Source organism: Fibroporia radiculosa (genome assembly GCF_000313525.1).
Source record: "Fibroporia radiculosa TFFH 294 genomic supercontigs, scaffold31, whole genome shotgun sequence".
NCBI lineage: Eukaryota > Fungi > Basidiomycota > Agaricomycetes > Polyporales > Fibroporiaceae > Fibroporia > Fibroporia radiculosa.
The window spans coordinates 132776-144915 of NW_012133166.1; the positions used below are offsets into that span (position 1 = coordinate 132776).

General features: G+C 50.5%; 6 protein-coding genes across 6 annotated transcripts; 3 read left to right on the forward strand and 3 right to left on the reverse strand.

The window, feature by feature from the left end:
• Window positions 1-82: 82 nt before the first annotated feature.
• FIBRA_00123 (uncharacterized protein) lies at window positions 83-2182 on the forward strand (the record flags this gene model as incomplete). Its single annotated transcript, XM_012322022.1, has 3 exons — window positions 83-347; window positions 398-648; window positions 734-2182. 3 exons carry the CDS (start codon window positions 83-85, stop codon window positions 2180-2182), a joined length of 1965 nt encoding a protein of 654 aa, XP_012177412.1.
• A 133-nt stretch (window positions 2183-2315) lies between these two features.
• On the reverse strand, window positions 2316-3412 carry FIBRA_00124 (uncharacterized protein; the record flags this gene model as incomplete). Its single annotated transcript, XM_012322023.1, has 2 exons — window positions 2316-3154; window positions 3211-3412. The coding sequence occupies 2 exons, from the start codon at window positions 3410-3412 to the stop codon at window positions 2316-2318; spliced, it is 1041 nt and encodes a 346-aa protein (XP_012177413.1).
• Window positions 3413-4926: 1514 nt separating this feature from the next.
• Window positions 4927-5868, forward strand: FIBRA_00125 (uncharacterized protein; the record flags this gene model as incomplete). The annotated part of the gene is made up of 3 exons (XM_012322024.1): window positions 4927-4932; window positions 4983-5097; window positions 5345-5868. The coding sequence occupies 3 exons, from the start codon at window positions 4927-4929 to the stop codon at window positions 5866-5868; spliced, it is 645 nt and encodes a 214-aa protein (XP_012177414.1).
• A 178-nt stretch (window positions 5869-6046) lies between these two features.
• On the reverse strand, window positions 6047-8480 carry FIBRA_00126 (uncharacterized protein; the record flags this gene model as incomplete). The annotated part of the gene is made up of 6 exons (XM_012322025.1): window positions 6047-7153; window positions 7220-7348; window positions 7401-7503; window positions 7572-7771; window positions 7870-8101; window positions 8230-8480. 6 exons carry the CDS (start codon window positions 8478-8480, stop codon window positions 6047-6049), a joined length of 2022 nt encoding a protein of 673 aa, XP_012177415.1.
• A 656-nt stretch (window positions 8481-9136) lies between these two features.
• FIBRA_00127 (uncharacterized protein) lies at window positions 9137-9673 on the forward strand (the record flags this gene model as incomplete). The annotated part of the gene is made up of 2 exons (XM_012322026.1): window positions 9137-9255; window positions 9319-9673. 2 exons carry the CDS (start codon window positions 9137-9139, stop codon window positions 9671-9673), a joined length of 474 nt encoding a protein of 157 aa, XP_012177416.1.
• A 314-nt stretch (window positions 9674-9987) lies between these two features.
• FIBRA_00128 (uncharacterized protein) lies at window positions 9988-11957 on the reverse strand (the record flags this gene model as incomplete). Its single annotated transcript, XM_012322027.1, has 12 exons — window positions 9988-10158; window positions 10227-10565; window positions 10617-10672; window positions 10721-10836; window positions 10893-10920; window positions 10974-11081; window positions 11141-11167; window positions 11224-11333; window positions 11386-11414; window positions 11467-11510; window positions 11548-11720; window positions 11776-11957. The coding sequence occupies 12 exons, from the start codon at window positions 11955-11957 to the stop codon at window positions 9988-9990; spliced, it is 1383 nt and encodes a 460-aa protein (XP_012177417.1).
• Window positions 11958-12140: the final 183 nt, after the last annotated feature.

Below are 12140 nucleotides of genomic sequence, written 5' to 3' on the forward strand. Positions count from 1 at the left end.
CTACGGATTCTGTTTTTTCAAACTGTTTATCATCTTCGGCTCGTAATTATCTATCAAAGCGACACGCCTTCTGGTTTTAATGATGCGAGCTGGAACAAGCAGTGTTTCTAATTCAGCGCCGTCTCTAGCGGCAGCGGCAAGCCCAACGCCCGCCACCTTCACACCTCAAGGTTCTGGCGTGGACGCTTATGCCATGCAATCGCCTATATCTGCGCAGGAACCCTTCACAAAGTCTGGTATTCAGACCAGGCAGAAGCGTGTTCTACCGTCGCGTTCTCGAAGAGGTGGTCCCGGTGTTGGAAATTGCGACACAGACATTATGATTGTGGAGACAATGAAAAGAAGACGTATGTGGCCCTCTTTTTTCCTGTCATCCATTCGTGACGCACCTACATAGTTGAGGGCGAACCTTTAATTCCGGCGAATACCCGATTCATCCTTACCACAAATTCGTCTCTGCTCCCGTCTACGTCGGAGTCAGTTCCTTTCGAGGTGGAGATAAACAGCCAGGCATATAGCCGCTATTTTGAACGCCCAGAAGTTCAGAAGGCGTATAGAGAACAACAACTTATTCAAACACCAGAATTTACACAACTCGATGAGGATGCCAATGTTGGTGGTCGATTTAGACCAAGAGGCGCAGAAGACGTTCGTCTCAAGTGTTTTACTTTCCAGCCACCATGTACTTACTTAATCCATTTCTTAATGTACTCTATACCTTTCGCCCGCACAGGAGTCAGCCGACATGTCTGATGCCGCATACGAGAAACGTCATCGAAAGTACGAGACGTTTGAAAAGCGACAGCGATTACGCGAGAAAGAAAAGCTGAAGCACGAGCAGTACAAGCTAAAAGAACGTATTGAGCAGCTGCGGGCTATGGATACATCCGCGTTCCTCGTCCTCCCATCGGCTGACTTCCCTGAAGCTTCAATATCCCCTACACCCAACTTTTCGTTGAACGATGACCAAATGTTGGAAGAACTCTCGAGTCCAAATTCTTATGGCTCACCCGCATTCGTTGAAGGCGAGCGGCGACGAAAGATTATGCTCGACACGGCATCATCTTTAGAGGAACGATATCGTGTTCTTCTCCCTCCTGACCGGAAGTGGTTAGAGAAGAAAACTAATCAATCCGGTGTTACTGGTGTATCCCTTGAGCCTGCGATCCCCGAAAAGCAGCCCACCAAGCTAAACATGGCTGTCGCTGAAGCATCAGAGGAGGATGAGGATGAAGAGGATGAGCTTATCGAATCCGACGCAGAACTTCTGGACAAGTTGAAACCCCCACCATATGCCGACGAAGACGGTGAGTCCGAAGTCGACTTCGAGGAACGCGAGCGCGAACGATCTAAAGGGCTCAAGCTAAAGATCAAGATGCCTCCACGCACGCCGTCGCAGCTTAAGGATGCCCTAGCGAAGCAGACTACGACGAAAAAGCAAATAACACTCTCCCCTTTCATGGCAAAGCATATGCTTTCCGGAAGTCCACGAATGGACACGCATTCGCCAAAGACTGCCACATCCATCCTCACCCTATCATCCGGTCCCAAACGTGTGCGTGCCGCAAACGGTAAATTCCTACCGAAATCAAGCTCGGGCTCCTCAGTGTCGTTGTCAGCGAAAACACCGCCACGAAAACGACCGCGAGGGGACAGCTCCACGGCGTCCACATCTCAGGCTGCTGCGGGGCAGGCCATTTCATACTCCATATCCACTGCCAGAAGGCGGACTCCTCTTGCAGCCTCTCCAGCGATGTCAAAACGCTATGCCTCCCACGACGCAGGGGCAGACAAAGGAGACTATGCAACTTGCATGCTAGTTGTCGCCGCAGTGCGCAACTCCGCCGCTCCAAACGTACGCAAGACGCAGCGGCATGTCACTGCTTTTGGAACCCGTGTACCGTCTGAGATAGAGGAAATTCGGGATTTTTCGCTGCCAGAATGGATTTTTGCTCCTACAAGATCGAGTACATGGCATGACGCCGGTATCGACGATATGGCCGATCCTGCATCGCATTATATGCCCCAGGCTAATGGTGGGAAGAACATGTTTTATTCTACCACAGCCAGGAGCAAGAGTGTGAAGCAGGAATCAGACATGTCTTCTGACGCAGGTTTCTTGGATGATCTGGATGATGGCGGCGGCAACGACGAGGTCCGGATTGCATATCTTAAGGATTAATGGTATATGTCCATTAGTAACTCCTTATTGTGTCTTCCTGTGCACTATGTATTGTTGGTTATTATATCGTTTTACCCGTTGACGTGATATGGCTTCTATTCCGTATGTATTGAGTATGTATCTTAGGGATATCCTACGCGGATAGTGTAGAAGCAACCTTCATGTCCACATTCACCACCTTCTGGATCACCATTCGCTGAACGATCCCAAGTCCAATTCCCCGGCTTCTCAATCCTAATTCCCTCCTGCGTGCCAACGTCAGTCTAGCATAACCAAGGGCGCCAAGACTCTCCGGGAACGTAGTCCCTAGGTCTGCTGGGAGATAGCGTGAATAGTCGCCACCAGATCCGTCTAGAATGGACTGTATACGGCGAGAATGTGCTGAGACTGATGTGGGTCTATATGAGGGAGCTGGCGTCAAACTGGACGAGGTAAGGGTGTCAGTAGGACCAAATAGTTTGCTTAGATCGGTAGTGTGAATGTGCATGGGCAAAGGTGCTGGAGACACGGAGGACTCTTCAGTCATGTTTTTTTGAGGGTCGACGTCAGTAGACGACGGAGATTTCTTTTGACCTTGTGTCTGGCTTCGTCGGTCCCGGAGTTGACGTTTCTGGGATACCTGTCTTTGGTCGCGGTTTTGTCGTTGCCTCTGTCCGCGTTCGGCGCCATCCGCTTGACGCATTGACCGCCTGTCGCTGACCTGTGTCCCCCCTCTCGAACTCCCCTCCCTATTGGCACGACTCTCTTCCACCGCAGTTACATGACTGTTTCCATTCGCAGATACCATCGGACGTCCGTTCTTGCGCGACGGTGGTGAATGTGTCTTAGGTTCACCGTCACTGGCTTGGGAGCGACGCGCTAGACGGCCGGCCAGACCATTTCCGGGGTCGAACTCATCGTGCGCCAGCCAACTCAGGTTTGGGCCCTCTGTCCGTTGGTTCGACCTGGCCGGACCTCGCGGCTTATGAATAGCTGTATATCGCCGCTATATAATTTTTCCGTGCCTAATGAGAGGTGAGAGGACTCACGAATGACAATATCTGCATATATGTCGGCCATCGGTATCGACCGTTTCTGGGTTGCAACTGCATCAACAAGACTTGCGTCCTGAGTGAGGACTACATCCCCTGCAATTGATGAGTTGGGTCGATGTGGAGCAAGGTGCCGGACCTTAAGCCGCGCAGAAATTGCTCGTAACGAGTGGACGGTCGACAACGACCGAGGCAGCATGACTTGGATTGTCTCAGCGGAAATTGTAGGCTTTCGGGACGTGACGGCGGTGAGACACCTTGACTGGGCGTCTGCACGAGCTAGTATGCAGCTTTAAAAAGGGAATTCTTGGCGCTTCATTAATTGGCGAGGATTGTCTCTCCCCGCCTGTGTCTGCTTGGACTTGTCGTATGCTGTTGCACCAGTACTGCTCTGGATCAATGTCGTAGCACATGGTGATTGAACTGTCATGTTTCTGATATTCCATATGTATTTCTCGCATAGTTTAGCGAATAAAGCAGAGATATTTTAACATTCGGACTCTGAACCTGTGCTTGAGCGCGATACTATCTGCGCAGTCGTATCTTGAGCAACGGCGCGCCTCTTCTTACCACTTGGAATCCGGCTGTATCATTTCTCGCTTTCTTGCTGTCGCTCGCTACTCGCGTGTATGGGTCGCTTGACTGGTCGACTGTTTGTTGGCTTTACTCTAAGCCTCATACTTTTCATTGCATATTCACCGCAGATATTCGTAATATGGCCATGGTATGGCCGCGAACTCTCTGTTGACTTAATCACTCTTCTCCTTCCCTTCAAGTATGTCTCTTATAATGCATTCACTTTCCCGCCAATTGACACGTTTGTTACACAAACAATAGTGTACTGGTCGGGATGCTTTTGTGGAACTACCGTCTATGTGTCATAACAGACCCGGGTAGGGTGCCATTCGGATGGGTCCGCTATTTTGCTTGATATCTATGATTACAACTAACCATTTTACTTCAGCAACCGGATGTCCACGGTTTGGACGGGTTTGAAGTGAAGAAAATCACCCGTCAGCCCAGATATTGTAGAACATGCGAGGCGTACAAACCACCACGAGCGCATCACTGCAAGCAATGCAAACGGTCAGTTATGCGTGCCAGGACAGATTATCCTTCAGTTACTGAACGACCGCTGCAGCTGTGTCCTTCGTATGGGTAAGTCATACTATGTTGTAGATCGTGAACACTAGTATCATGGTATTGCAGACCACCACTGTCCATGGGTCGACAATTGTGTTGGTCACTTCAACTACGGCCATTTTGTCCGGTTCCTTTTCTACGTTGATGTTGCGTGTTCGTACCATTTGGCCATGGTTTGTAGACGAGTCTATACTGCAACCCAGTATTGGGTATGTTTTATCAACGTAGCCGCTCCTCATATCTTTTTAAACGCAATGCCCAGGATATAATATCCGGCCTGGAGCTGATTTTTGTGATCTTGAATCTCGCAACATGCATTCCTGTGTTGTTGGCGGTCGGTTGCTTCAGGTCAGTTCCATTTCATGGATTGTAGCACCATGATCATTGACATAAAAGCCACAGCCTATACCACTTCTACATAATGGCCGGGAATACCACAACAATAGAAGGTTGGGAGAAGGACAAGGTTGCTACCCTTGTTCGACATGGCAAGATTCACGAGGCACGTCGATTTTTCTTGAATCTCCGTCAGTACGTTAACAATCTTGCGGATCAAGATTAAGTTTCCCTATGTATGTTCATGCGACCGTACTGAGTGCTCCTATCATACTAACATGTGAATGTAGAATCTTGGTCTCAAACGCAATATCAACTCTGTGTTAGGGAACCGTCCCTTATTGTGGTGCTGGCCCACAGTTCCCCCGGGTACAGGCTTGAAATACCAGCTCGCCGAGGGAGAGGGTGAGTGGATTGAAATAAACTCACAAGCTCGTTGGGTTGGGTACGCGAGGGGCTATGTGGACGGCTCAGGGCAGTTGCCTGAGCCGTAAAATGCGGCCCACAGGTGTGCAGAACATTATACAACCATTACGATGTAAGCACTCATCTTGAATTTCTCAGAGTTGGTCCTTGCGATGCAACACTATTTCTCGTTTTCTCGATGGTCGTGACATGCCATGATACTTATAACGTGATTTTTTGTTGTTAGACCCTGACGCTGAGATGTGGCCACCAGAGGACCCCGCCAAGGCCTATACCCTACCCGAACCCGATCCAAACTACAAGTTTCGGCTTCCAGATAGTCCTTGGACGTATCAGAACGGCTCGTTAAATCCTAATCTCGAGCCCTCTAATGCTCGCCAGCGCTCAACATCCCAGAGGCGCCGGAAAGTCCTACAAGGGCCCTACTCCTCTCTTCCTCCATACCATCCGGATTATAATGAGACACAGGACGAAGACGCGTATTCAGTTTCGTCCGAGTCTTCGGGTTACGAAGAGTACGAAGACAATTCTGCGTTCGCTCATCGAATCGCCGAGGGAGTAGCTCGTGTCAGGCGAGGTTCTGAGGGTTATGAGGTCAAGGCCATCGATAGGGACGCAATACTGCAGAAGTTCGTCGAAGGTCGCACGCATGAACCTGGCAGGTATCAGCCCTATGTGCCCCAGCCTGAGAGTGACAGTGAGCCAGAAGATATAGATGATTCTGTGCCGTTGGCACGGAAGATAGAATAGCGATCAGTCACTCCTTAGACTTTGACATCGGACGTTGGATTGTGGACCGTTACTATATACAATAAGTCTAGTGCGTACGGACTACAGTGTTACAATCATCTGGATATAAAAATGTCTATTATACGAGGGATTATGGGAATATGGTATGTAAGATGTTGCCTCGCCCGGGTATCATATGTCAAAAACTCAGTCTATCGAGGTAAACTCTCCAAGGCACACCGCCCTTCTCAGCAAGTTCGATGATGTTTGAACCGACGGGTAGCTCGAGGTCCCACTCTTGCGCTTCGTCGATGCCCTTGACGAATACACCGTTCAGCTTGAGCTGGACTTCCTCTTGGGGAGACGCTGCTTTCGTAGAGATTCTGCTCTTGTTCTTTCCCTTCGCACCCTCTGTCGGCTTCAAGGTATCGGCGGCCTTCTGCTTCTTGCGCGGTCGACCTCGTTTCTGTTTCGCCTTCGGTTGCTGTTCTTCCTCCTGTTCCTCCTGCTCGTGTCCCTTCTCATCGCTGCTACTTTCCACGTCTTCCTGGTCGTCGTGTTCCTCCTGCACGGAAACGCCAAAGATGCGCACCCCGCTTTCACCCTGCAGCCGAACCGCCCAAGTTTTCACGCCGTCACTTTGGTCGAGCTCCAATCGCCGTCCAAGAGGCTTCGTCACCAAAATGGCACACCTCAACTGTCGATGGCTCGACACGTCAGGAGTCGATGTAGGTTGCAACGATGTAGCCGTAGACGGAGCCGTCGGAGTGTGCGATTGGGATACAGCAAGAGGAGCGATGGCAGACGAAGGTCCTGCCACCATAGGCTGTGCAGGAGAATGGTTGTATACTGTATTCGAGTAGTGCGTGTACGCAGTAGTGTAAGCAGGCTGTATGAAACTGGCAGGCTGGGCATTGGCCGTCGGAGCTATCGGTTTCAATTGTAAAGTTACTGGAACGGGGGTAGGTGGGGCAGTGCTTGACACAACAGGTTGCGTTGGCTGACTAAGAACATTTGCAGAAGCAGGGACGACCTTAGACGGGATTGGGGCAAGAACAGGGGATTTGCTAGCCTCCAGAGCCGTAGCCCCGTTCGGTGCAGGGGCGTGTTGGGCAGGTATTCGAACCGTACCAGACGAGGGAGATCCGTTGGCGGGAGGAGATGTTGCCAGAGCTGCTGAAGGTTGTTGTGCAGACGATTGGGCGGCCGTGGTAGGCATCTTGAATCTAATCTTCGCAGCAGGGGAGGAATAAGCAGGCAGAGTGTATGGTGCTGGGAGATCAGACATTATTTGGCGAAAATAGTCCTGTGAATGAATGAGTGGAGTACGTGAATACTGCGATGCATCATTGCGGAAGTGTCATCAACCTACCCTCAGAACCAAAGCATCCTCCCATATTCCCGTGTGATCCTGGTTGAACTCCAGAGCATTTGAAAATACAAGCTCAACATCATTTGCGAAATCAGACGCTGTGTGATATTCCTTGCGTTTGAGACGTTTCTGATAGAGTAGCGTTAGGTAGAATTCAGATTGGGTGAAGCTTCCAGCTCACGAATATATTTTCCAGGCACTGCGGCCGCTTGATCGTCTTGTAGTAGATGGCCCATTGCTTACGGTTAGGCAAGTCCATGAATTCCGTCGACAACATACGCCCGCTTCAAAAAAATTGTATCCCAGCTATCAATTACGAGATCTGGTAGGGGGGGGACCCCAGAAAACTTACGAGTCATCTGTCTTCTCAATTAACTTTTGCAGGCGCGCTTTCAATAGGCGTATCATATTTGGTGCCTTCTTTTTCTTGCCCCCTTCGTCATCAGAACCTCCCGCGGGAGCCCCAGCATGCTCCTCGACGTCGTCTCCTGCATCGGCAAGGGCATCCTCGGGTGTGCCAGTAATCTTACTATACTCTTTGAGTACAAGTTTCTAACCAAGCCTAACGTGAGCAATTGTGATAGAACGTCGTGCACGGAAATGCGGGTACGGCAGTAGCGGCCGACGAGAGAATATCAGCCCTGACTTACATGCAGATGTTTGGCATCCTTCCAAATCTGACTTTCCTTTATGTTGTACCGTTTCGCGTTCCGAAAACAAGTCTCGAAATCTTGCTTGAGATCCTCCAGTGATGTATATGCGGATGTGTCCAGTTGGGTCTTTATCTCCTCGAGAGATACTGGACGTTTGATTTGCTGATAGTAATCTGGGTACTGTCGCTTTGAGGGAAGACGCAAGAAGTCATTGGACAGACTTCGGCCTCTGCATCCCCGATAATACACAGCATGAGATGAAGTGATGAAGAGAAATAACGGCACAAACGTCGGACAGTATCCAACATCGGAGTTAAACTCAGCTGAGGCTGGTCAAGAGCTGGAATAGTCACGCACTCTTTGTTCACCGCGTCCTTCACCATCTGCCACACCTTGAGGCCTTTTTCCTTTACTACCTCGGGGTCTTCTGTCACAGTCTCTAGCGCATCGCCCTCCTTCTTGATCGTTAGCTTGACACTGGTCGCGCCTCCCTGTTCTTTCGTTGGCGCGCCGGCTTCAGCACTGGGAGCCTCCCTCCGTCGTTTGGCGCGCGGGGCATCGATGTCAATACCTGCTACTGCGATTTGGCTGGCTTCTCTCTTTGACATAGTGCGACTGTTTACTACACACAGCGCGGGGAGGAATGTTCAACCTGAAAGGCGCGAGCTGAAAAGCAGTCCCCGATACCTGGTGGCCCTCTTGGTCAGTCCCGGCGGGCGGTCACCCCATAAATGGTAATATCACGTGGGAGACGCGGTAGGCGCGCCGCTCGGTTTAGGCGCGCTTAGAGTAGCGTCTATTTAGTATCATGAGGTACATACTAGAGCCGCGACGCTCTCAGGTAGATCGGGTATCTTCAGAGTAGTATCGCACGAATCGTTAAACTTCACTTCAGTTGAACCCCATCAGCTTCACGGTTGGTACAGCTCGTCCTGATTTATCATGGAGATGCAGTCTCACAGGTAAGCGCAATCGGGCACCGTCTATCTGGTGTCTGAGCATTCTCCTTGCACATTTTGTGGCACATTTTGGCCACCTCGTATCTTAGTCCTGAACGTGGTGCGGAGGAAACTACTGTGGCAGGGGCCACACGTCACGATGTACTTTATTTAAACGATGACACTGCTGTCTTCATGGTACGCCACACTTTCTGGTTCGGGGATATTTGACATTCTAATATTGATTTTTCAATATGGAGGTCGAGAATACTCTTTTTAGAGTCCATCGTCATTTTCTCAAACGACACTCGAAAGTGTTTGCCACTATGTTCTCGCTGCCGCCAATAGATGGGACAGAAGAGGGATGCACCGACGAAAATCCCATCCATTTGTCGGGTGTTACCAGCCAGGACTTTGAGCGACTGCTATCTCTTTTCTATCCGCAGTAAGACGCACACTCTGACTCCTGCACTTTACATCCCTGAGAGGGCGGATCGTCACCTCACAGGAACGTCATTGACGGTGACCTCTCCACGGTAGACGAATGGACATCCGTCCTCGCATTGGCCACTAGATGGGACTTTGCCGGCCATCGAGACCTCGCTATAGCCCGTCTCGCGCAGCTCGCCTCACCTGTCGACCGCATTCTGCTCGCCCGGAAGTACGTCGTTGAGGCATGGCTAGGACCGGCATATCTAGCACTCTGCAAACGGGACGAAGCTCTAACAATGGAGGAGGGCGAGCGTCTGGGCATGAAAGACGTTATCATGCTTTCAGACATTCGACAAGCAATCAGAGGCAACTACCGAGTGACCATGCATGAGAGAAATATCATTGCCCTGATTGATAAGCAGCTCACTTAGTGCGGCGTGTTCATGATGCACGATGCAAAGTTTTAGAGCAATGGCTTGTCGATGACTCGCTACTTACAGAATGAAATCTTGGCTAGCTTGATCATGAACTTCGGTGCAATTACTGGGTTTTGATTGTATTTTTTGCCCATTGATATCATCAGACAGCATGACATACGTTTACATTCAGATCCGACATTGTCACATTCTAGTGTGGGACCGTTCGGCAGCATTGTGTACATGCCCTACTACAATCACTTTATCTGATAGCACATCGCCCAACAAGCTGAAGGGATTGCCATCCGACAGCCAAGTACATGGAAATTCTATAGCGTTGGTGCGATCTGAGCAACTCGCAGTTCCTGCAATCGCTTCTTCGCTGCTCGTGAGTGGTTGTTCATACCACCGTTGAACGCCCAAGCGGCCCGTTTCTCTACCTCGCCAAGATCTGTGATCGTATTAGTAGAATATGCTCGAAGAAGGCTACTGCCTCCAGGCTAATAGAGTCCAGACGACATGTAGTGTCAGCAAATGTGTAGTCACGATATGACACTACAGCACTCACATGTTCTCCCAGATACGATGTAGCATCAATCACATATCCGTCTATGATGAGTATGCACCGCCCAGATAACCGTGCGGCTTCGACATGGGATTTCACTTCCGCAAACGTCCATCTGTCCCCCTCCCAATCATCGGTTGATTTCTCGCCCTTTGAGCTGTCAACATATTCCTCGGCTGACACCTTGTGAAGCATGTAATCCTGTGCCTCGCTAATATCGCTGGGACGAGCTTGCTTGAGCCCCGAAGCCAGGCCTGTTAAGCGAAGAAGGAGGATAGCCCACTTGGATGGGTCCCAATCGAACGGATCAGGTCCCGAACGGTAGTCATGCGGAAAGGCATGCTATACGAAACGGTCAAATTACGGGCAGCGACCAGAACACATATAGCGTACGTGCTGAGGTAAAAGACCGTAAGACAGTCGAACCGCAACCGTCGGAAAGAATAGAGCTTACAAAATTATGATTGCCTTCTCCGCACGTCAGAAGGGCAACAAACTGTGTTGAACGTTAAATGGGGTCCTCCTCGGTGCTATGAGGAAATTGAGACCCACGAGATTAGACTTGGACGTATTTTCATCCGTGTAAGGCTGTAGTCCGTCCCAGTGAGCCAACCTGGAGAATATGCGAATATGGTCAGAACTACTAAGACCATGAATAAATGGACCTACGAATTGACGAAGAACGTAGAATGCCAAACTAACGAGCGCAGACCATGAGATTCTGGGTCTAACACGCAACACCCTACTCACTCAGTAAACGCGCGACCAGAGCAGCCCACACAAAACACCCGTGAAAGTCTCCCCATAGCAACCCGATGAAGGGGGGAGCGACTAAGCCGAGAACAACCGCAAGTGGAACTGCATGATTGTGGTGGAATGAGTCACGAGATCTGTGCTGGACAGTAAAAGCCGCCCACTAAAGTATTGATGCTGGAACTGAACAACTGCGAATAAACGTTGAGAGGGCTGGATACTGTCGCATTGTCCCAGCAGTCCTCACCTGGATCACGATCTAAGTCGTCCTTGTCTATCAGTTCCATGCGCTCGTAGCGCGATTTGAAGAAGATCCAGCCCATGTGGGACCACAGAAAGCCCCGCGATGCAGCATATCTGACGGCCTGCCGTCAGCAATGTAGTTGATCTGAGAAGATGTGCGCCATACGGGTCATGTATTGGATCATCCGTAAAACGCTGAAGTAAACAGTCAGGTTCATAAATATGACAACTACCGGTAGAGCCGTACATGATGCAATCGATGTCGGACACTCCTGATCGACGTCGATGTGACTAAGCGGACGAGTGTAAGTTCGGGCAGAAAACTCACCACCACTGTCCAAAAAGTTGGCTTGAGAGAGACCATACCCAATGAGGCGGGAGTGGCTCACCTTGATCGAGCCTTGCATGGCGCTTGCACCAAGTAAAGCAAGCAGGACTCTGACACTATATGCGGCACGGAACGCCCTGTGGGAATACAGGCGGTGATACCCAACCGTGATACTGAAGACGGTTCAGTGAGGCCGGGTAAATTAGGTAAAAGGAGGAATGGACTGACGCCATCATAGCGGCTTGGGTGAGGACGAGAGACAGAACTAAGGTTGCCCGAGGGACGGAATAGATGGGATAGTAATAGACGCCTATGGCGGCGGCGACGTGGAGAAGGACAAAGAAAATGCCATTGGACCACCAGATCTCAGAGCGAGGCTGGGGCGGGGGGGTTGAGGGCGTCATGGCCATCGTTGTGGGGTTGAGGCTGCAGAAAGGTATTTAAGCAGGAGTGGACGTCCACGCTCGGCATCGAAATTAGAAAAGGAGGATGTGCCGAGAAGCCCTAAGGAAGCCCTGGGTAGCACGCAGCGTCGCAACCGTGTTTCAAGATGGGTCAGGGCGATGATACGGACCCTGAGCACAAATGGTGGC